General features: G+C 44.1%; 1 protein-coding gene across 1 annotated transcript in view; it reads left to right on the top strand.

The window, feature by feature from the left end:
* The window catches only part of VTCN1 (V-set domain containing T cell activation inhibitor 1), a 62,923-nt gene that overhangs the window by 28,695 nt on the left and 13,527 nt on the right, over nucleotides 1–20,701 (top strand). Inside the window, exons 2-4 of the mRNA XM_045478808.1 lie at nucleotides 4,447–4,511; nucleotides 16,604–16,951; nucleotides 19,813–20,091. Coding sequence (XP_045334764.1) covers nucleotides 4,447–4,511; nucleotides 16,604–16,951; nucleotides 19,813–20,091 — 692 coding nt within the window. The remainder of the gene's footprint in view (nucleotides 1–4,446; nucleotides 4,512–16,603; nucleotides 16,952–19,812; nucleotides 20,092–20,701) is intronic.

The following is a 20,701-nucleotide window of genomic DNA, read 5'->3' as shown; positions in this document are numbered from 1 at the left end:
GTGAATATTTTATTCAACTTTAAAAAAAATTAATAAGCAGCAGACAGGAATTATTTAATCTGGCAGCTCCGAGAGTTCCTGCCTCTCTTTCCAAGGCGCTAGAGTTGAGCTATTTCCCAAGGGAACAGCAGCTCGGCACAAACCTCAAGGTGATTCCTGCTTAGGGAGATGGCTGACAGACAACAGGGTTCAGCTTCCACGATTAGGGAAACATGAGGGTCTGCTGGTGATGGAGACGGGCTCAGCCGCTTTGAGTGACACACACGACCTCCACTGTCCCATCCCTGCCGGTGAGTGTGCAGGGGTCTGTTCTGTGTCTTTGCTTTTCCTCAGAGAGGGTAGGGGAAAGCACATGTGATGGCTTGAGGCAGGGGTATCTATGATGCTTCAGTGTGGCTGGAGGGCAAGAACCCAGGGGGAGCGTGGGAGAGGCAGAGGCAGGAGAGAAGGCAAGATACCCCCTTTCGAAGGCCACATGGCCACATCCAAGGGTGAATTTTTATCACGAGGGAAATGGAAAGGCACTCAAAGTTTTCAGCAGAGGACTGTTATGACTATATTACAGTTCGGTAATCATTCTTACAAAGAGCTCAGTCGCTGAACGAAGGGCCAATCCCCACACCAACTTCCATCAGCACCACCAAGGAAACATATATTCCAACTTAAAAACATGAGTTTGTTATATAACCACAGCAGAAAAATAAGAATTCATACTTATGGAAGCTTCCCATGTGCCTGGCATTATTCTACATGGTTTTTAAAATCACTCAACTCGTGTTAACACTGTGTTAACTCGTTTAATCTTTTAAAAAAAATTTTTTTTAATGTTTATTTTTGAGAGAGAGAGATAGTGTGAGTGGGTGAGGGGCACAGAGAGAGGGAGACAGAATCTGAAGCAGGCTCCAGGCTCTGAGCTGTCGGCACAGAGCCTGACGTGGGGCCTGAACCCGTGAACTGTGAGATCATGACCTGAGCGGAAGTCGGACACTTAACCGACTGAGCCACCCAGGCGCCCCCAGCTCATTTAATCCTAACAGGAAGGAATGGAAGCTGGAAGTCACATGACTATAAGCGGTGATGCTGTGGCTCGAATCAAGCAGGGCTCGGTCCAGAAGCCATGCTTGGGACCTTGTCATCATACTCTCCAAATACTCTAATACTGTTAGGATTACCAGTTGGACTGTTCCCAGGTGTAAGTCAGCTTTTAATAACAAACTTACAGCAAATAGCTTCGGGTAAACGTTTTTATGGTAAAATATATATACACAGCCTTTCATGGATCATGCCACATCCACTATCTAATTTGATCTTAAAACAACCCTCTTAGATCGGTCTTCTCAGTCTGCTGTAACAAGGAACCACTGACCTGTGGCTTAAACAACAGAAAGGTGCTCTCTCACAGCTCGGGAGACTAGCAAACCACTTGTGGGGCAGGCTTGATTCCTTTGGAGGGTGAGGGAGAATCTTCTCCAGGCCTCCCCGCCAGCTTCTGGTGGTTTCTGGGCAATCTTTGATGTTCCGTGGCTTGTAGGTCTCTGCTTTCATCTTAAAGTAGTGTGTTCCCTAAGTGTGTGTGCATGTCTGTGTCTAAATGTCCCCTTGTCATAAGGACACCAGTCATACTGGACTGGGGGCCCACGCTACTCTGGCATGACCTCATCTAACAAATTCCTTTTGCCATGACCTTATTTCCAACTAAAGTCACATTCTGAAGTACTCAGGGTTTGGACCTCAAAATATAAATCTGGAGGGGTGGACGCACTTCACCCTGTAACACCCTTCCAGCTGGCAAAGCAGGGATGGCTCCTGTGCCCATTTTAAGGAAAAAGAAACCGAGTCTCAGAGAGATGAAGTAATTTCCCCAAGGTAAGTGAAACCCTGAGCCACAAATGCGAGGTGGCTCCCTGGCTCAGTAGTCAGAGAGAGCCAGGCAGTGCCGCCTGCTGGGTGCGTGTGGCTGTGACCCTTCGAGCGGTCAGAACCGAGGGTGTAGAGAGAGCAAAGTGGTCAAATGTGGTCTCCTCTTAGAATCAATGGCAGATACCCCGGTGTTAAAAGCATCATTTTGCTTTATTTGGTTGCTGCCCCCACAGCCGCACCTCGTGAGGGCTTGACCTCCGGGGAAACTGTTCGCTCACATTGTTTCTTGTACGTCTGTTGTTTCTTGCGGTGGGTCCGGCCCTGAACAAGGGGAGAGCTGGGCACAATGCGCGTATTCAGGGCGGAGAGCAAAATGCCCTGCGCCTCCCTTTTCTCTCTGTGGCACCATTCTTTGCCTCCCTGTGCCTTTCTTTTGTCCTGTTGTTGAGCAACATTGGTGTGGGCGTGGGGAGCGTGCGGCTTGCCAGCAGTGAGACCACGTGCCCGAGGACGCCTGCCTGACGACTTATGCACAAGGGCGGGCAGCGATGGGCGAGCTTCCCAGGAACCGCTTTGCCAACACGCCGGCTCCGACCTGGGCCTTCTTCTCTGCCCGCGTCACTCTCGACAGCGAGAGCTGGTAGCCCTCCAGGGGCATGGGTCCACCCGGAGAGCGGATGGCCGTGCCCCATGTGTGAACCCCCCTCCTCTTGGGAGGCAGCGTAGGAAGTAGATGAGTGCAGCTTCCAGAGATAGATTCTAATCCCAGCTCTGCCACTTACCGACAAGGTGAATTTCAGGAAGATGCTGCATCTCCCTGTGTCATTTCCTCATCTATAAAATGGGGATAATATATTTGTTTACCTCATAAGGTTATTGAAGAGATAAATGACATAATCCATGGATAGTGCCTAGAATAACATGTCTGCCAAGTTATTCTAGCGCTTGGCACTTGTAAACAGTACTGCCTTACTTTTCCCCCAAGTGTCATTTGTTAATTTGTTCATTGAAAACTGGCAGAATACATTTTTTTTAATGTTTATTTATTTTTGAGAGAGAGAGAGAGAGCGAGCATGAGTGGGGGAAGAGCAGAAAAAGGGAGACACAGAATCCGAAGCAGGCTCCAGGCTCTGAGCTGTCAGCACAGAGCCCAACACGGGGCCCGAACCCACGAACCGTGAGATCATAACCTGAGCCGAAGTGGGACGCTGAGCCCCCCAGGCGCCCCTGCAGGATACATTTCAAGAAGTTAACAATGGTTGTGTCTTCGGGGCGCCTGGGTGGCTTGGTCGGTTGGGCGTCCGACTTCGGCTCAGGTCATGATCTCACGGTCCGTGAGTTCGAGCCCGTGTCGGGCTCTGTGCTGACAGCTCAGAGCCTGGAGCCCGTTTCAGATTCTGTGTCTCCCTCTCTCTCTGCTCCTCCCCTGTTCATGCTCTGTCTCTCTCTGTCTCAAAAATAAATAAACGTTAAAAAAAAAGTTTAAAAAAAAAAACAATGGTTGTGTCTGGATGACGAAATTGCAGGTCATTTTATTGTTCTATTTAAAAAAAATTTTTTTTAACGTTTATTTATTTTTGAGACAGAGAGAGACAGAGCATGAACAGGGGAGGAGCAGAGAGAGAGGGAGACACAGAATCTGAAACGGGCTCCAGGCTCTGAGCTGTCAGCACAGAGCCTGATGCGGGGCTCGAACTCACGGACCACGAGATCATGACCTGAGCTGAAGTCGGACGCTTAACCGACTGAGCCACCCAGGCGCCCCTTATTGTTCTATTTAAAAAAAAAAAAAAATACATTTGTATTTTCTAAAGTTTCTGTAATAAATATGTAGTACTTTTTTTAATAAGAGGAAACAAACTCCCATTGAGGACCTTCAGGGTGCAGTGGACCAAGGATGGGTGAGTACAAGGGAAGATATGACCATTGTCTTTCGTGGAGTTTAAAGTCTATGGAGGGTGGGGCGCCTGGGTGGCTCAGTCTGAAAACCGTCCAATTTTGCCTCGGGTCATGATCTCATGGTTCACAGGTTCGAGCTCCACGTTAGGCTCTGTGCTGACAGCTCAGAGCCTGGAGCCTGCTTTGGATTCTGTGTCTCCCTCTCTCTCTCTCTGCCCCTCTTCTGTTTGCATTCAGTCTCTGTCTCTAAAAAATGAATAAACATTAAAAAAATTGTTTAAAGTCTATGGAAGGAGACAAGGCAGATAGATCAATGCTGGGCATTAATGCTCAGTATGGGCTGAGTATGGAACCAGTCCCCCCGCAGGTTGCACCCAACACCACAGAGATGCCCTCAGTTTTGTCCCAACGATCTTTGTATGTGGTCTTCCCTGATCTGGAAATAGGACAGTAAGATGATACACAAAGTCACCGCTTTCATGACCCCCAGCACCCCCAGGAACACGGGGATGGAATTGTTGAGACCCCTTCCAAAGGCGCCTGTTCCTAGGAAGGGGCTTACGGTGAAGAAGAAAGTTGAGATGCTTTCTGTGGCACCTCTGACAAATGACACACATGAACCCGGGTCACAAAGCAGCATGTCAAGTGAACTGAAGAGTAATTTCCTGTTTCTCTATCTCTCCATAGCATTATTAGCATCATCATTGTTTTGGCTGGAGCCATTGCACTTATCATCGGTTTTGGTATCTCAGGTATGTGATTTCTTGCGTTATCGTGATCCATTCACCCCTTACCACTTAGGTGCCCGATTACTCAGCATGGTCGAATGGAAAGAGCGCAGGGCTTGGACCCAGAAAACCTCAGAGCAGAGCACTGCTTCTTCTACTTATGGACTCCGCTCTCTCCGAATTAGTCATTTAACTCCCCGGGCCTCAGTTGCCTCATTCGTAGGATGGGGGAATTAATGCCCAGGTCCCCAGGTAGTTGCGAGAGCCAAACGGGATGTGTACCAGGGTATTCTACCCACCAGTCAGCGCTGAAGGTATCTGGCGTCACAGGTAAAGGGCTACGGCAAGCCATTCTAGCAATGGTTGGTCCGGGTGGGTGGTTCCTTTGCAGTGAAACGTTGCTGAAGTGTTCAAGAAAATCAGGTCCTTGTGCACAGGGGTCCTAGGTAGCGGGAAGACAGGTTGTGACTGCTGTTTGTGCAGGAAACTGACGCCACCGTGCGTGGATGGTGAGATTCCGAACGCAGCTGATGTCAGTTGCAGGAATAGTCTTCTCTCCCCTCTTCTGTGTGGACCATGACTTGGAAGCGTCTATTATGGATGCCACTTAATTAAAACATTGAGTGAGTTAGGCCACAGCTGTCTTCTCCGAGGCAAACTGTTTGCTCCATTTCCCTTAAGCTGCCTGACTCAGGCCAACATTTCTATTTTAACTTAGTCTGGGGCCAAAGCTGTCGCTTTATAACTTCAGTTTCTATAGTCCCAGCTGCCTGTTGTCTCTGTCACTCTCCTCTGGTGGGGATGTGCTGCCACCAAACAGTGGTTGTGGCTTAAGTGAAGAAAATGGTAGCTGGTACATGTGTTTGCCTAGAAAAGGCATTAGCACCTTTCCCCACTTCCTTGATCGAAAATAGGTATTTTGGGGGGCGCCTGGGTGGTTCAGTCAGTTAAGCGTCCAACTCTGGCTCAGGTCGTGATCTCGGGCTCTGTGGGTTCGAGCCCCGCGTTGAGCTCTGTGCTGACAGCTCGGAGCCTGGAGCCTGCTTCGGATTCTCTGTCTCCCTCTCTCTCTGCCCCTCCGCCGCTCACACTCTGTCTCTGTCTCTGTCTCTCTCTCTCTCAAAATTAACAAGCATTACAAAAATATTTTAAGAGAAAAAATAGGTATTTTAGGGTGCCTGGTTGGCTCAGTCAGTAGAGCAGGATACTCTTGATGTTGGGGTTGTAAGTCTGAGCCCCATGCTGGGTGTAGAGATTACTTAAAAAAACTAAAAACTTAAAAAAAAAAAAAAAGGTATTTTGTCTTTCATCCATTTTGATTGGATTATCTGCCTTTTTCTTTTTGATTTGTAGGAATCCTTTATATATTTTGGATGCAATTTCGTTATATGCATTGCAAAATCTCTTCTACTCTATGGCTTGCTTTTTCCATCTCTTAATGATGTCTTTCAATGTGAGCAAAAGCTTTTAATTTTAACCTAGTCCATTTTATCCATCTTTTCCTTTATACTGGAGCTTTTTGTAGCCTGTTTGGTTAAAAAAATATTTGCCTATCCCAAGGTCATGAAGATTTTTTCCCTAAGTTATCTTCTAGAAGCTTTCTTATTTTACCTTTCTCATTTATATCTATTAACCATTCAGAATTAATTTTGTGTGTGGTGCAAGAGAGTGGTCAAGATTCATATGTTCCGTGTGGCTCTCCAGGTGATCTCGCACCATTTGTCAAAAAGACTGTCCTTCCCCCACGTCTCACCAAGTGCTATTTTTATCATAAATCGAGTATCTAAATGTGTATGGATCTGTTTCTGAGTGTACTAGCCTGTTTTATTCTAATATTCTTTTATAATTCATTTTCTTTTTATGTTCTCTCTCTACCTAGTCCTCATCTTGGGCATTTTATCTGTCCATCAGTCTGTGTGTATCTCTCTCTCCTTCTCTCATCTTAAAGCAGGTTTACAGGGCATTATTAGCTCGACAGTAGTTTTGAAAGAGCCATGTTTAAGTTTGTCTCTGATTGTTTCCCTATTTAATTCATTTTGGCTTTTATCTTTATTAATGTCCCTCTTTCTGCTTTGTTTTGCTGTCTTTTCATTCTTTTTTCTAGTATCTTAAAATAAACACTTCTCAAAAGAGTATGTCCAGGAAAGCCAACATGGCCACCTGTGACTCAGTCGGTTAAGCATCTGACTTTTGATGTCGGCTCAGGTCATGATCTCACGGTTTGTGAGATCCAGACCTGTGTCAGGCTTCCCACTGACAATGCCAAGTCTGCTTGGGATTCCCTCTCTCTTTCTCTCTGCCCCTGCCCCGCTCACTCTCTCTCAAAATAAATAAATTAACATTTTTTAAAAAGAAAGCCAATTAATAGCTTTTAGGAGATACTATCATTCAGCTTTCCAAAATGTTTACCAATTTACTCTTCACCAGAAGTGTATGAGAGATCCAGTATTTCATGTCCTTACCAACTATAGATACTGTAGAATCCTTTTGTGGTTTTAATTTCTATTTCCTGGTGACTGAGGAGACTGAGTGCATGTTCATATGAGAATCATAATGTTGAGTGACAGAAGCAGACACAAAACAGTATGTTCTATAGAATTCCACGTATATATAGTTCATAAACAGGCAAATGAATCTCTATTAGAAAGGAGAATAGTGGTTACTACCCTGGGAAGAGTTGAGGGGGTAGCCTTTAGGAGGCAGCATGAGGGGACTTCTGTGGGATAGTCAAGTTTTAGTTCTTGGTATGGGTAGTGGTTACGTGGAAATGAAAATGTGATAATTCTGCAGACTGCACAGTTACGATGTGTACATTTTTATGTATATGTGTTGTACTTTAACACACTCATATAGGGGCGCCTAGATGGCTCAGTCAGTTAAGCATCCGACTTTGGCTCAGGTCATGATCTTGTGGTTCATGGGCTCAAGCCCTGCATCAGGCTCTGTGCTGACAGCTCAGAGCCTGGAGCCTGCTTCGGATTCTGTGTCTCCCCCTCTCTCTGTGTTTCCCCCACTTGCACTCTGTCTCTGTCTCTCTGTCTCTCAAAAATAAACATTAAAAAAATTTAAATATATTCATATATACACACACATTACAAATATGTATTATAAAATATGTGTATATATACATTGGGAAATAAAATATCGACTGATAAAGTGAATATTTTGAACTAACTTTTAAAGATATCAGTATATACATTTTGGTAACTTCTTCACTAATGCTTAATTAGCTCTTCCTTAGTTATAATTTACCCATTCTGGATCTTATACACCTCCTTGAATTAAAACCCTAGGCGCCTGGGTGGCTCAGTCAGTTGAGTGTCTAACTCTTGATTTTGGCTCAGGTCATGTTCCCATGGTCATGGGCTTCAGCCCTTCATCAAGCTCCACGCTGTGCAAGGAGCCTGTTTGAGATTCTCTCTCCCTCCCCCCGCCTCTCTCTGTCCCTCTTCCCTGCTCGCACACTCTCTCCCTCTAAAAATAAAATAAAAAATACACTGCCTTAAAAACAACAAAAACAACAACAACAACTCTAGTGTTTTTCCTGCACTCTAAATCTTGGTGACGAACCTTGTTTGGGCTTAGGGCTAAACGGCTTGGCATAACACCCCTTATGGAATTATCTTTTACTTGACCACCCTAGCAAGAATTTTCATATTGCCACAGCTTCCCTGTGACAGTCAACATTTTGCCACTCACACTTTTCCTATTGTATGACTACAGCGACCTCAGTACTTAGCTCCGTCCCATGAAGAGGATGCTCAGAGGGTACTCCCTAAGTGCTTTTTTGAACGGACAAGTGGATGGGTGCTTGGAGAAGCAAATACATGGATAAAAGCTAGTCTACCCAGTCCAGCAATATTCCACCAGTAATATTAAAACCCTACTGCCAATAAAGAGGTTTTCTGCCTCCGTCCTATTTCATGAGGTTAAAGCTGGGCATTTTGAATACAATAGGCTGTTTATGAACTTAACACTCTTTAGTTGGATTTGTCTCAGTTGCCTTTATTAAAACGCCCATAACCCTTACCCGAGAGCATCATATTATCACACTTTAGATAAATTCAATAAAATGTTAGCTGGCTTGAGGCGCCTGGCTCAGTCAGTTAGTGCCCGATTCTTGATTTTGGCTCAGGTCATGATCTCACGGTTCGCAAGTTTGGGCCTCACGTTGGGCTCCACGCTGACAGTGTGGAGCCTGCTTAGGATTCTCTCTCTTCCTCTCTCTCTTCCCCTCTCCCACCCGCTCTGTCTCTCAAAATAAATAAATCCACTTTAAAAAAAAATGCTAGCTGGCTTCATGCACAAGGCAGTGAAATTAAGGAAATGGCATTACGTAGGTGGTGGTGATGATGATGGCAATATCTTTTGAATCTCTCCTATGTGCACCTCACTGCAATAAATAACTTTGCATACATTATCCAACTTACTGTTCCCAACAAAGAGGAGACAAGTATTATTCCTACCTCCCAATAACTACTCACCCAAGGTTGCACACAGCTAGCAAATGGCACGGTTGTGTTTCAGGCCCTGGTAATTTGCTTCCGGAACCCACACTCTTCGCTACCTCCCCGGTACAGATAATGACTTTCGTGCGGAGTTGTGGCAGGGAAGGGTGTTTTCTGGTGTGCCTTGCAGGCATCGTTCCTGAGACCGCAGCTCAGACATAGAGATAATTCCTAAATACAGAAAACAATTCCACCTCTTCAACACTCCCCTGAGGTCACATATGCCAGCTCCTCATCGCCACCCCACTCCTGAACAGTACTAAGTATGGACCCCAGAACACATAAAATGCACGTGAGGCGAATTATTTGGAAGAGAGGTTGAGAGGCTCCCATTAATCCCTGGTTATAGGACAGCCTTTGTGGATGGCCCTTCGAGACGGGGGCGGTGGGTGGGGGCGGACGCTGTGGAAAGGTCCCTGACCCTCTGCAGCCCAGTCCTCACACTGTCACTCACTCACTGGATGACTTGGAACAGCTCTGTGTAAGGGAAGAGTTGAGGGATCAGACAGAGACGTTCTCATCTCAGGTCTGACACTGACTGTATGTCTCTGGGGATATAACTTAACTTTCCAGAAATGGTTTCCTCGCTGGTAAAAGAGCTGTTGTGGGAATTCAATGAGAAAAGTGTTTGCGAAGTACCTGGCACATGAGTGTAATAAATGGCTGTCACTGTTATTTAGATTGATAGCGTCGGTGCTATTGATAATAAATTGTTGTTATTAATGCATTTATATGGCACTTCTTAAAACTTCTGCAATTTCCTGGCCGTGCCAGGGCTGGACACCTCCTCTGAAGTTAGGCCAGGGCAGGAAGCCACAGGACACGGTCTCATAATAAATACTCCATCTTTGGACACTGGATAAGCCAACCAGGCATGTGCTCATGGCACCGAAACAGGAGACTGAACAAATTGTCTGCAAAGTATTTGAGAGGCATACAGATCTATACATCTAGAGCTAGGTCTAGATAACCTATCTAGATATCTAGATATAGATATAGAAATATAGATATTTTTTAATTGTAGTCATCTGAGAAACAGTTGTCGGCCTTTCTTACTTTCGTTTCATGGTTTTCAATCGTTTTTAATTTTACGTAAGGTAAAGATACCATCTTACTGGATAGGCTCTCTGTGTGTCTCAAGCTGGTCATGGATATAAGCCAAATGTGGTAGAAAGAGCACAGGGTTAGTTCCAGACAAGATTGTGTTTGATCCTGGCTCCACTACATGCTAGACAGAGCTTCGGCCAGCCATTTAATCCCACGGAGCCTCTTTATCCTCAGTCATAAGAAGGGCATAATGGTAATTCTTATCTTTCCTGGTTCTTACCAAGCTTAAAAGGAGTCACTATAACTGAAGCACTTAGTAAAGTCTTCCTGTCCTCCTGGTGCTCTGATCTGCAATCTTTCCAAATGATTCTAGTTAATAATGGTTATCGAAAGCATTAAGATTTAACATGTGGCAAGTCAGGTGCTATGTTAAGCTCTGTGCCTGCGCTGTATCCTTTAGACCTTTCAGGGACTGTCTGAGGGAGCTACTATCATTAACATCTTAATTTTAGGGGCGCCTGGGTGGCTCAGTTGGTTAAGCGTCCAACCTCAACTCAGGTCATGATCTCGCGGTTCATGAGGTCGAGCCCCACGTCGGGCTCTGTGCTGACAGCTCAGAGCCTGGAGCCTGCTTTGGATTCTGTGTCTCCCACTCTCTGCCCCTCCTCTGTTCATGTTCTGTCCCTGTCTCTCAAAAATAAGTAAACGTTAAAAAATTTTTAAAAGACGAAAAAAAATGAAATAAAGAAGTTAGAAAACTTGCCCAAGATCACATATCCAGTAAGCGGCAGAGATGAGACTTGAATCCAGACAGCCTGATACCCGTTCTCAAACACCATATTCTATGGTGGCTTCCCACATTGTCCCTTCATCTAGCATGGCCCAGCATCCCTCCTCATTTCTTCTCACAGAAGCAGCCGTTACCCCCAATCCTGCTCTCCTCTCTGGCAAGAGGGGCACTCACATTGGTGCCAACTTAAGCCTACGTGTTACCACCTTTAAGCCTTGTGCTATGGTGTCCGTCCAGGTGGCTGGGTGTTTCCAGCCAATGCCGAGCAACCATTCCTGAAAGCTCCCAGTATGCTGTCTATGCTACTGGAATGTACAGAACTTGTCTCACTGAGTCATTTCAAAAGAAAGTTCATTTTCCAGGTCTTATCCAGTGGCACTGGACATCCCAGATTATAATTTCTGTAAAGAAGTCTTGCCTTGTGTCACCTATAACCTCACTTTCCAAGAGATTTCTGCTCCGACAGGGCAGGGCAATTGAATAGCGCTCACCCAGTGTGAAAACAGAACCGCTCAGATTTTGGCCTGCTTCTCTTTTACAGCTACTCTTCTCCGATGCAAACCAGAGCTGTCAGAGCAATTAGCCCTCAAGGGCTAGAGAATGCATTTTCAGTAAGTGGCAGGGGTTTCCAACTTTAAAGTTCAAATCTTAGAGGCCAATGAAATTCTTAAAATCTGTGCCTGTTTCAATTAACAGAAATCTCTATCAATAGATAACCACCTCAAACCCATCTCCTGGAGTCCTTTTACCCTTCGGCTCACCAAATCACACAAGAGCCACTGGTGGTTAAGAGGCCTGGAGAATACTACCAGGCCAGATTGTGTTTCCTAAAACAATTGGCTCTTTGAGCCAATATTTGCTTGCAAGTTTGAATACAGATTTCTTTCTTTCTTTCCTTTCTTTCTTTCTTTTATTTTCTTCTCTTTTTTTTTTGAAAAGCAATATTTGTATGCTATTGCTTGCAAATGAAATTTCCTTTAATCACTTTTAATCATCATTTATTCAGCTAACAAGGATTTATTGATTGCTTTCTGGGTGCAAAGCCATGGCTAGGTCCTCATGGTTTTTTAAGTTCTCCGTAGTTTTTATTCCTCCTCTTGGTTTGATAAGGGAGGGGAGCATTTAATCGACATTATGCTCATTCCATCTGCCACATCTTTAATGCAACCTTAAATGGGCTAGAGCCTGCAGTGGGTCCCTGGGGCACTCCACACTTGCCTACTTTGAATCATTAAGTTCTCTAAGAGATACTTCAGCAAATTCTCTACCTTTGGGCTCAAGGCCAACACATTAAAATTAATTCGGTAGCACAATTACCAAACTAAGATATGTCGTTACCATTTCATTCTCTCTATAAACTGTGTTAATCATGTATTTTTTCTGAAAAGTAATTTTTCAATTCAACTTTAATGGCACTTTATAAACTACAATCAAATTTATCCCTGCTCTAACATAGTTACATTTGCTCCATGATTATATTGAGAATCTCTGTATTTTCATTGCCTTCTTTTTCACTGGCTCACGTTTCCCCAAAATTTAGATGTGGTAATCCTGCCGAATATTCCTTATTCCTACAACCATTTTGGATAGTAGCATTATCTCATATAGTGCCTAGATTTCTACTTATTTCCATTCACTCATTCATGTATTCATTCAATGAACAAACACTATTTTTCTTTGTAGAAATGTAGCATTAGGCACTTGTCTTACTTTGTTCAGGCTGCCATAACAAAATATCATAGACTGGGTGGCTTAAAAAACAGAAATTTATTTTCTCACAGTTCTGGAGGCTGGAAAGTCCTCCCCAGGTTTGAGGTGGCCCCATCTCTAAGGCTACAATGGTAGTGGTCCTCTGGACTGTTGAAACACAGACAATGGCCCTCATCCTTTGAAAGGAAGGAGGCACACCCGATGATCTCTGCGCATCACCCTTAGATTGTTTTCCCTTTTCTGGAAGAATAGCGCATATTTACAGCTCTATGGTCTTGGCCTGCAGGATCTAAGAAATCTGACAGCCTTCCTTTATTTGTCTCATTTTTTCTATCCCCTTTAGTTTTTCTGTCCCCTGCTGGTGCTGTTGCTGCTGGTATAGTCCCCATTTCTATTCCTGGCTTCTGCCGAGGTGGCTAATTAAACCTTTCTCATTTTTTTGCAATATGGATAGGCTGAGAAATTTCCAAATCTTCAAGTTATGGTTCTTTTTAATTTAACAATTCCTTCTTCAATTAATCTCTTTCCTTTCTTAAATTTTACTATAAGCAGTCAAGAGTAACCAAAATGCTCCTTCAAACCTTTGCTTAGAAATCTCAGTTAGGGGCACCTGGCTGGCTCAGTGAGTAAAGCATCTGACTCTTGATCTCGAGGTCATGAGTTCGAGCCCCACATTTGGTGTAGAGATCACTTTAAAAATATACAATCAATTAATTATATACCCAATTCCATTACTTATAAATTCAAAATTCCATCACTTATAAATTCAACTTTCCACGAAACACTAGAACATAGTTTAACCAAGTTCTTTGCCACTTTATAACAGGATGACTTTTCCTCCAGTTTCCAATAACATGTTCCTCATTTCCATCTGAGACCTTACCAGAATCACCCTTAACATCCATATTTCTACATGCATCTTAAAATTCTTCCAGCCCCTACCCAGGACCCTGTTTCAAAGCACCTTCCACATGCTTACTAGTCTATTACACCAGCACCTCACTTCTTAGTACCAAAATTTGTATTAGTCAGGGTTGTCTCGAGAAACAGAACCCAGAACCAATTGGAGTGTGTGTGTGTGTGTGTGTGTAATGAGAGAGAGGGAGGGAGAGATTTAGAAAGAATTGGCTCACACAATTGTGGAGGCTAAAAAATCCCAAGATCTGCTTCATCAAGCTGGAGACCCAGATGGTTGAGTTCCAATCTGAGTCCAAAGGCTTGAGAACCTGGAGAGCCAATGATGTAGTTCCAGTCCCAAAACTGGCAGGCTCAAGATCCAAGAAGACAGTGTTTCAGGTCTAGCCCAAAGGCAGGAAAAGACGAACGTCCCAGCTGAAAGCAATCAGGCAGTCGGAGTTCCCTCTTACTCAGGCTTTGTGTTCTATTCAGGCCTTCTACTGACTGCATGACGCCCCCCAAATAAGGGGCGGGGGGTGACCTGCTTTACTCCATCTACTGAATCAAATGTTAATCTTATCCGGAAACATCCTCACAGACGCCCCAGAATGTCTGACCAAATGCCTGGGCATCCCGTGGCCCAGTCAAGTTGACATATAAAATCAGAGCATTATAGGGCTTACGAATATCATGAAGACAGTCTCCGTCCTTGAAAAGCTTACAAATGTGTGCCAGGGACAGGCTAGACACAAGGTGGAGGGAGACAGCTGCTATAATAAAGGCAAGGGAAAGTATTATGGGAGAGTAGAGAATCTATGAATTTTGTCTTGGCAGATCAAAAGAGGGCTTCACGCAAGGGCTGCCATCTGAACAGCCTTGCATAGAAGTAGAATTTGGATAGCTGGTGATAAAGGAGAGGGGGGGAACTATAAATTGTAGGTGCGAGATGAACAGGGGTGTGAAGATGCATAGTATAATGGTATAACCAGTACTACCCTGGAATGTCTTGGATATTAGTCTGTCAAGTAAAAATAATTGAAAAGCAAATTAAATCTTTAAAGCAGAGTTCAAGAAAATGCCAAGGCAGGGGATGGGGCCTGTTGCATTCATATAACGCATTGAAACTCCGTACAGTCGTCTTTCATAATTTCTCTCCCAAATCTCCCACGTGAATGGCCCCTGTGCATGGCAGCTGCTCCCAGGTCTCACTTCCCCCACACTCAAAAGTCTGCGCAACTTCCTCCCAAGCCAGCCTGTGCACAGGTTTTGTTTCCCCTGCCTCTTTTTTACCTAGAACTTTTCTTCTATCAGTAACTCTGTTCTTTCTAAATAAACCCATTGAGCTTAGCTTCTTCGGGTCTGTCCTCCATCCAGTACCTTCACCTACTTTCCAAAAAGCCTACGAGCCAATTAGTTCCAGTCCCTAATGGGCTAGGAGAGGTGAAATGCCAAGGATATCCTTATGTTCACAGCATTTACCTCTTAAATCTGAAAAATAGCATGCATACCTTGTGTATTTTTTCCAGTGAAAGCAGAAAATCAATAAATCACTTGATATACATAAATAGTAGAGACTATGGAAGGATGTGTTAGGAAATAAGACTGGAAAGGCAGCGATAAAAACTAATATCTATGGGGCACTTACTATGTGCCAACCAGGATTTAGCTTTGAAGGCCAAGCTAGTAAGTCTGAACTTTATTTACTCCACAGCCTTTGGGAGCCGTGGAAGATTAGTGATTATAAAACTGATGTGTCCAGACTGTATTTTAAGGTCTACCCGTAAGATGAATGCATGTAAACTAGATTGGATGGAAGCAAAGATGAGAGGCAGAAATACCAACAGGGAAGCCAAGAAATGCTCAGGACCCATCAAGTAGGACTTTTTTGGCTCTAAGAAGGAGAGGTGTGTGCCGACTGTTTTAGTATAACAAACAAAGCGTTTGTTTAAAAGGTACTCAGAGATTGGGACAGGAACTAGACGTGAAACCCCTCAGGATCTAAGACAGCTCTAGGGGTGGAGGATTCTCTTCATCTTTCTCTCGCATGTTCTCTCCCCCACACTTTGGATCGGCTCCACTCTCCTCTTGGGCTCAAATGCCCCTCCCCCTCCTTCACTTCACAACCAACCACGGAAGGAGTCTCTCAAGAAGATTCGGTTAATAAGAGACTCTTAAGTCCTGAGAATACACTGAGGGTTGATGGGGGGTGGGGAAGAGGGGAAAGTGGGTGATGGGCACTGAGGAGGGCACCTGTTGGAATGAGCACTGGGTGTTGTATGGAAACCAATTTGACAATAAGTTATATTAAAAAAAAGAAGAAGATTTGGTTAATTAAGTCACCCCTACAGGCATGCCCAGTCATTCAGTTGGTCAGTCCTTCACAGATGGCACAGGCTGTCCACTGGGCAAGTGGGGGAGAGGCAGTGGACACGTCTGGCATCATAATTAATATTTCTACTGGTGGTATGTTTGGAGGGCGGGGTGGTATCTATCTTAAGCCAAAAATCAATTAAATTAAGTACCATTCTTCATTACACCATAGCTAGCACTATAACCTTGACCAAGTCACTTATCTCCTCTTTGCTTTGGTTTCTTCATCATCCAAATGGAGATCAAAGTAACAGCACTTTAGAATCTAGCATTCTTCAGAATCACTAGCCACATTTAGTTAATGTGAGGTCTCACTTCTGTGCCACTTCTGGTTAACCAAGAGTAACAATACCTGATGTGTGTCATTGCAGTTTGCAAATCAAGTTCACGTCCATTTGATTTGATCCTCATAAGAACACTTTCAGGTGGGGAAGACAGATATCATTCCCTCCATTTTTCTGAGACCCAGAGAAGTTACATGATTTACTCAAGCTCACACAGCTATTAAGTCAGAAAGCCAGGACTTGAATTCCCATTTCAAACTCCAAGTTCCATATGTTCTCTACTTGTCACCTCTCAAGTTTGGGTTGCCTGTTCCCAAACAGCAGATCTGCTGTAGATCAAGACTATTGTGTCCCTGTTCTTTCTATTCTTATGTCTTCGTTTTTTGTGCCTCTCCTGTTCTTCTACATTTCTAATTTTTTCCAGAAGTGTTTGGCCTTCAGTAATGAAGGGTTTGGTTGTAGACATTCCAAGACTTCCCTCAGCATTGACCCTTGCTTCCTGAATTACAGGGAGACACTCCATTAGAGTCACTACTCTCACCTCCGCTGGGAACATCGGGGAGGATGGAATCCTGAGCTGCATTTTTGAACCTGACATCAAACTTTCTGATATCGTGATACAGTGGCTGAAGGAAGGTGTTATGGGCTTGGTACATGAGTTCAAAGAAGGCAAAGACGACCTGTCAGACCAAGACGAGATGTTCAGAGGCAGGACGGCTGTGTTTGCGGATCAAGTGATAGGTGGCAATGCCTCTCTGAGGCTGAAAAACGTGCAACTCACAGATGCTGGCACCTATAAATGTTACATCATCACCTCCAAAGGCAAAGGGAATGCTAACCTTGAGTATAAAACTGGAGGTGAGTCACTTTGGGAAAGAGGGAAAGAAAGTGCCCAAAGGTAGGTGCCCAAAGGTATTTGGGGCTAAAGACCATGGATGGCTGATGGAATATGTGTGCCCAAGAGTGACCAATAAGACGAAGACTGTCTGAATTCTGCCAGCAGCCATCCTTGCTGTCCAAGACCCACAGCAACTCCAAAAATAGCCCCCTATCATATTAGATCTTAAAATCTTCTGTTCTGGACTCTAGTCTTTTCCAGATTTTCAGGTATATTCCCTGAAATATCTTGTCAAAATAAACGTGGTCTCTTTCATGCTAGCCTGTGTCATTACTAGCAAGAGAAACCTGTGATCTGGCCTGAGACTTTTCTACAAGAAGTAGGCCCTAGCCCAAGTCTGAATTCAGTACCTCCAGGGGCTTATGGCAGTGGAACCCATTTTAGGAAGACTTCAAAAGGAACTAATGAAAAACAGTATTGTCCTATAAACTCACTAATCCTCCCCCAGTGAAATCCACCCTTCCTTATCAACTCAGCTTGGTGAATTACTGTACAAGGAACTCAGAAATGTACTGTGAGGAGTAAAAAGATGATTAAGAGAACTAGATGATTGTCCCCCGTCTTGAAGAGCTCTTTGTATAGAGCATATAGAGTTGAGGGCTGGGGCAGAGATAAGAAAAATGGGTAAATAACTATAATAATTGGTAAAGTGTATCAAATGCTTTAAGAGAAATACACAGTGATTTGGGGATTCAGAGGGAGAGAGAGATAACATCCAAATGCCTAGAGAGGGGACGGATAGGAAAGCCCCCATGGAGAATTTGGCATTTGAGAAAGGCCTTGCAAGATAGGCAGAAAGTATCCCGAGGTCTCCTGGCCTGCACAGGCCTTCCTTGGACACTTCATAACATGTGTTTATATTTGTTTGAGGCACAGATCTAGAGCCAGACCTGGACAAGAATAGTGACCTGGGCAAGGCAACCTGACTGGGCCTTAGTTTCTTCATCTTAAAATGGGGATTCCTAGGGTCATATCAAAGGGACACTGGAGCCAACTGAAAGGGCTTCCAATGGCAACGCTAGAACAGTCTGAGCAACCATATAAACAGCATGGTATTAAATTAGAACTCCAAGTATAAAATAAACATGCGAGTCCATACTTCTATAAATATGAGGGAGACGGCACAAACCTTTACAGATGAATTCCAAATAATGTATTTAGATCTCCCCACTCCTGGAGGTAGAGCTTAACACTTCCTCCCTCCCCCATGACCACACATAGTGTGTGTTTTTCTCAGGAAGTCCAGCTTCCAGAGAAACCTGCCTCAGCCGGGTGATCAAAGTTAACCTCATCAGTGATAAGTCATGTTGATAGCAGGCCTTCTGATGTGACATGATGAGAAGGATACTCTTCCTCCCACAGTCTTCCTCTCCAAAACCCATAGCACCAATCTAATCATGAGAAAAACATCAGACAGATTCCAAGAGAGGGGCATCCCACAAAATACCTGACCAATACCACTCAAAACTGTCAAGATCAGGAAAAACATGGAAAGACTGAGATACTGTCACAGGCCAGAGGAACCTAAGAGGACGGGAGGACCAAATGCAAAATGGGATGCTGGGGAAGAAAAAGGACATCAGTGGGAAAACTGGTGAAATGCAAACAAAGTCTGGAGATAAGTTAATAGTTATGTACCAGTGATGGCTTCTATTATAACTACATAATAGTTAGGTACCAGTTATGTACCAGTGATGGGTTTCCCTGGCACATTTTGACAGATGTGCCACGGTTATTTAGGATGTTAACATTAGGGAAAATGGGGTGAGGTGTATACAAGATCTCTGTGCTATCCTGGCAACGTTTCTGTAAATCTAAAATTATGCCAAACTTAAAAGCTTATTTTTAAAATAGTCATAATAGATATCCTTGTAACTGTTGTGAGGATCAAATGAAATAATGTCTGGAATTTGGTACCTGGCACAGAGAACACCCTCAATAAATGGTGGTTCACTGTCATGTACACTCAGTTCCTTACATCATCTCCCGGGACCTCATTCCCTGCCTGCTGGGAGGGGATGAGCCTCATCTCCCCTGCTAGATGGCAGACTCTTTAAGGGCAAGGCAAGTTCTTTCCTTGTACCACTCACTCAGTTCCAGCACAGTCCCAGGCAAAGGAAAGTGCTAAATAACTTAATAAATTATATCCTGGCATAATAAGCGTTTTACAGTCAAAAGTCCAGGACTTAACATTTTTCCATAAGTATCTTTCTGCCTGAATATTAGAAGAAGCTAGTCTTAATTTCCAAGTTCACTTACCTCCCCAAGAAGGAGAACTATCTTAGAAGAAGACACATGCCTGCCTCTACCCCTGGACACCAGGGCTGGAGAGGCTCCACCCAAGAAAATCCAAACCACCATGATGGGAAGGCCTGTATATGGAATTTCTGTGGGTGACAGGTGAATGCTGTTTGTTTTTTCCTTCTCCCTCTCCCTCCCCACCCTAACTTTATCCTCCAGGCAGAAAAATACATAAAAAAATCCAAGAGGCTTCACAGGTACCTGAGAAAATGCCCAATTTCCTTAAGGGATACACTTTCTTGTGATCAACTTTATCCTTTATCTTTAAAGGGATAAACTGGAACTCATCTTAGTTGGAGAGATTTACCTGTTATAACAATGATACCTAAAACTTAGGTCTTGGCCAAAGGGTTGGGAACTACTGGAAACTACTATATAATGGGCCATGCACAGAGAGCCCACTGGGGAAGTACTGAGTCACTTCAGTGGTGGAAATGACTGTGTTTTTAAGACCTTGCACTTCCAAGCCTATATTGTTTTATTGGTATGACCTTGACATCTGCCCCTTTCAATCCTGCAGCCTTCAGCATCCCAGAGGTGAACGTGGACTATAATGCCAGCTCAGAGAGCCTACGGTGTGAGGCTCCCCGATGGTTCCCCCAGCCTACAGTGGTCTGGGCATCCCAAGTTGACCAGGGAGCCAACTTCTCAGAAGTCTCCAATACCAGCTTCGAGCTGAACTCTGAGAATGTGACCATGAAGGTTGTGTCTGTACTCTACAATGTCACGATCAACAATACGTACTCCTGCATGATTGAGAACAACATTGCCAAAGCCACAGGGGATATCAAAGTGACAGGTGGGTTTCTCCATGCTTTTTGTACACTTTTCGTATGGGTTTATTGGGGGTGAGAATCAAATCTGAATTAAAATCTAATTTCTTTAACAGATATATTATGTATCAGGGAACGGAATGCTCTAGAGTCCTCTTCATTGAGACCTTAGCCACAATTATAGTTGGGACTGCATTACATAAGAAGAAGCCAAACACAAGACAATATTTATGGCATATAGGTCAAAAGTTGCAATGAGGCTTCATCTTGTATGCCTTCTCATTGACTGGGGGTGGTTCCCTGGAAAGCAGTATTTAGGAATCTGTGGCCCTAACTCAGTAGGTCTGCTTTGGTGAAGCAATGAGGAAAATGACAATTATTTGACATCTTTGACATATTCAGCTGGTGATCTACATGCCTAGCCCCCCAAAACTGATTTGGTTCTAGCCTGCTTTTGAGAAGACTTTTTTAGGGTCTGACTTAGTCTTATTCAGCCCATCTGGGACTGGCTCATGATCCCACTAACACTGGCCTGGGATTTATCTGAAAGCTCTGGCATTAAGTGGCCTCCCAGGCTGACACGACCAAGACTCAGAGAGGCCCAACATGCTAGTTTCCCTGCTTTCGTGCACACAC

The sequence above is a fragment of the Leopardus geoffroyi genome, chromosome C1 (assembly GCF_018350155.1).
Source record: "Leopardus geoffroyi isolate Oge1 chromosome C1, O.geoffroyi_Oge1_pat1.0, whole genome shotgun sequence".
Classification (NCBI taxonomy): domain Eukaryota; kingdom Metazoa; phylum Chordata; class Mammalia; order Carnivora; family Felidae; genus Leopardus; species Leopardus geoffroyi.
This window is presented reverse-complemented; position numbering and strand designations above follow the sequence as displayed.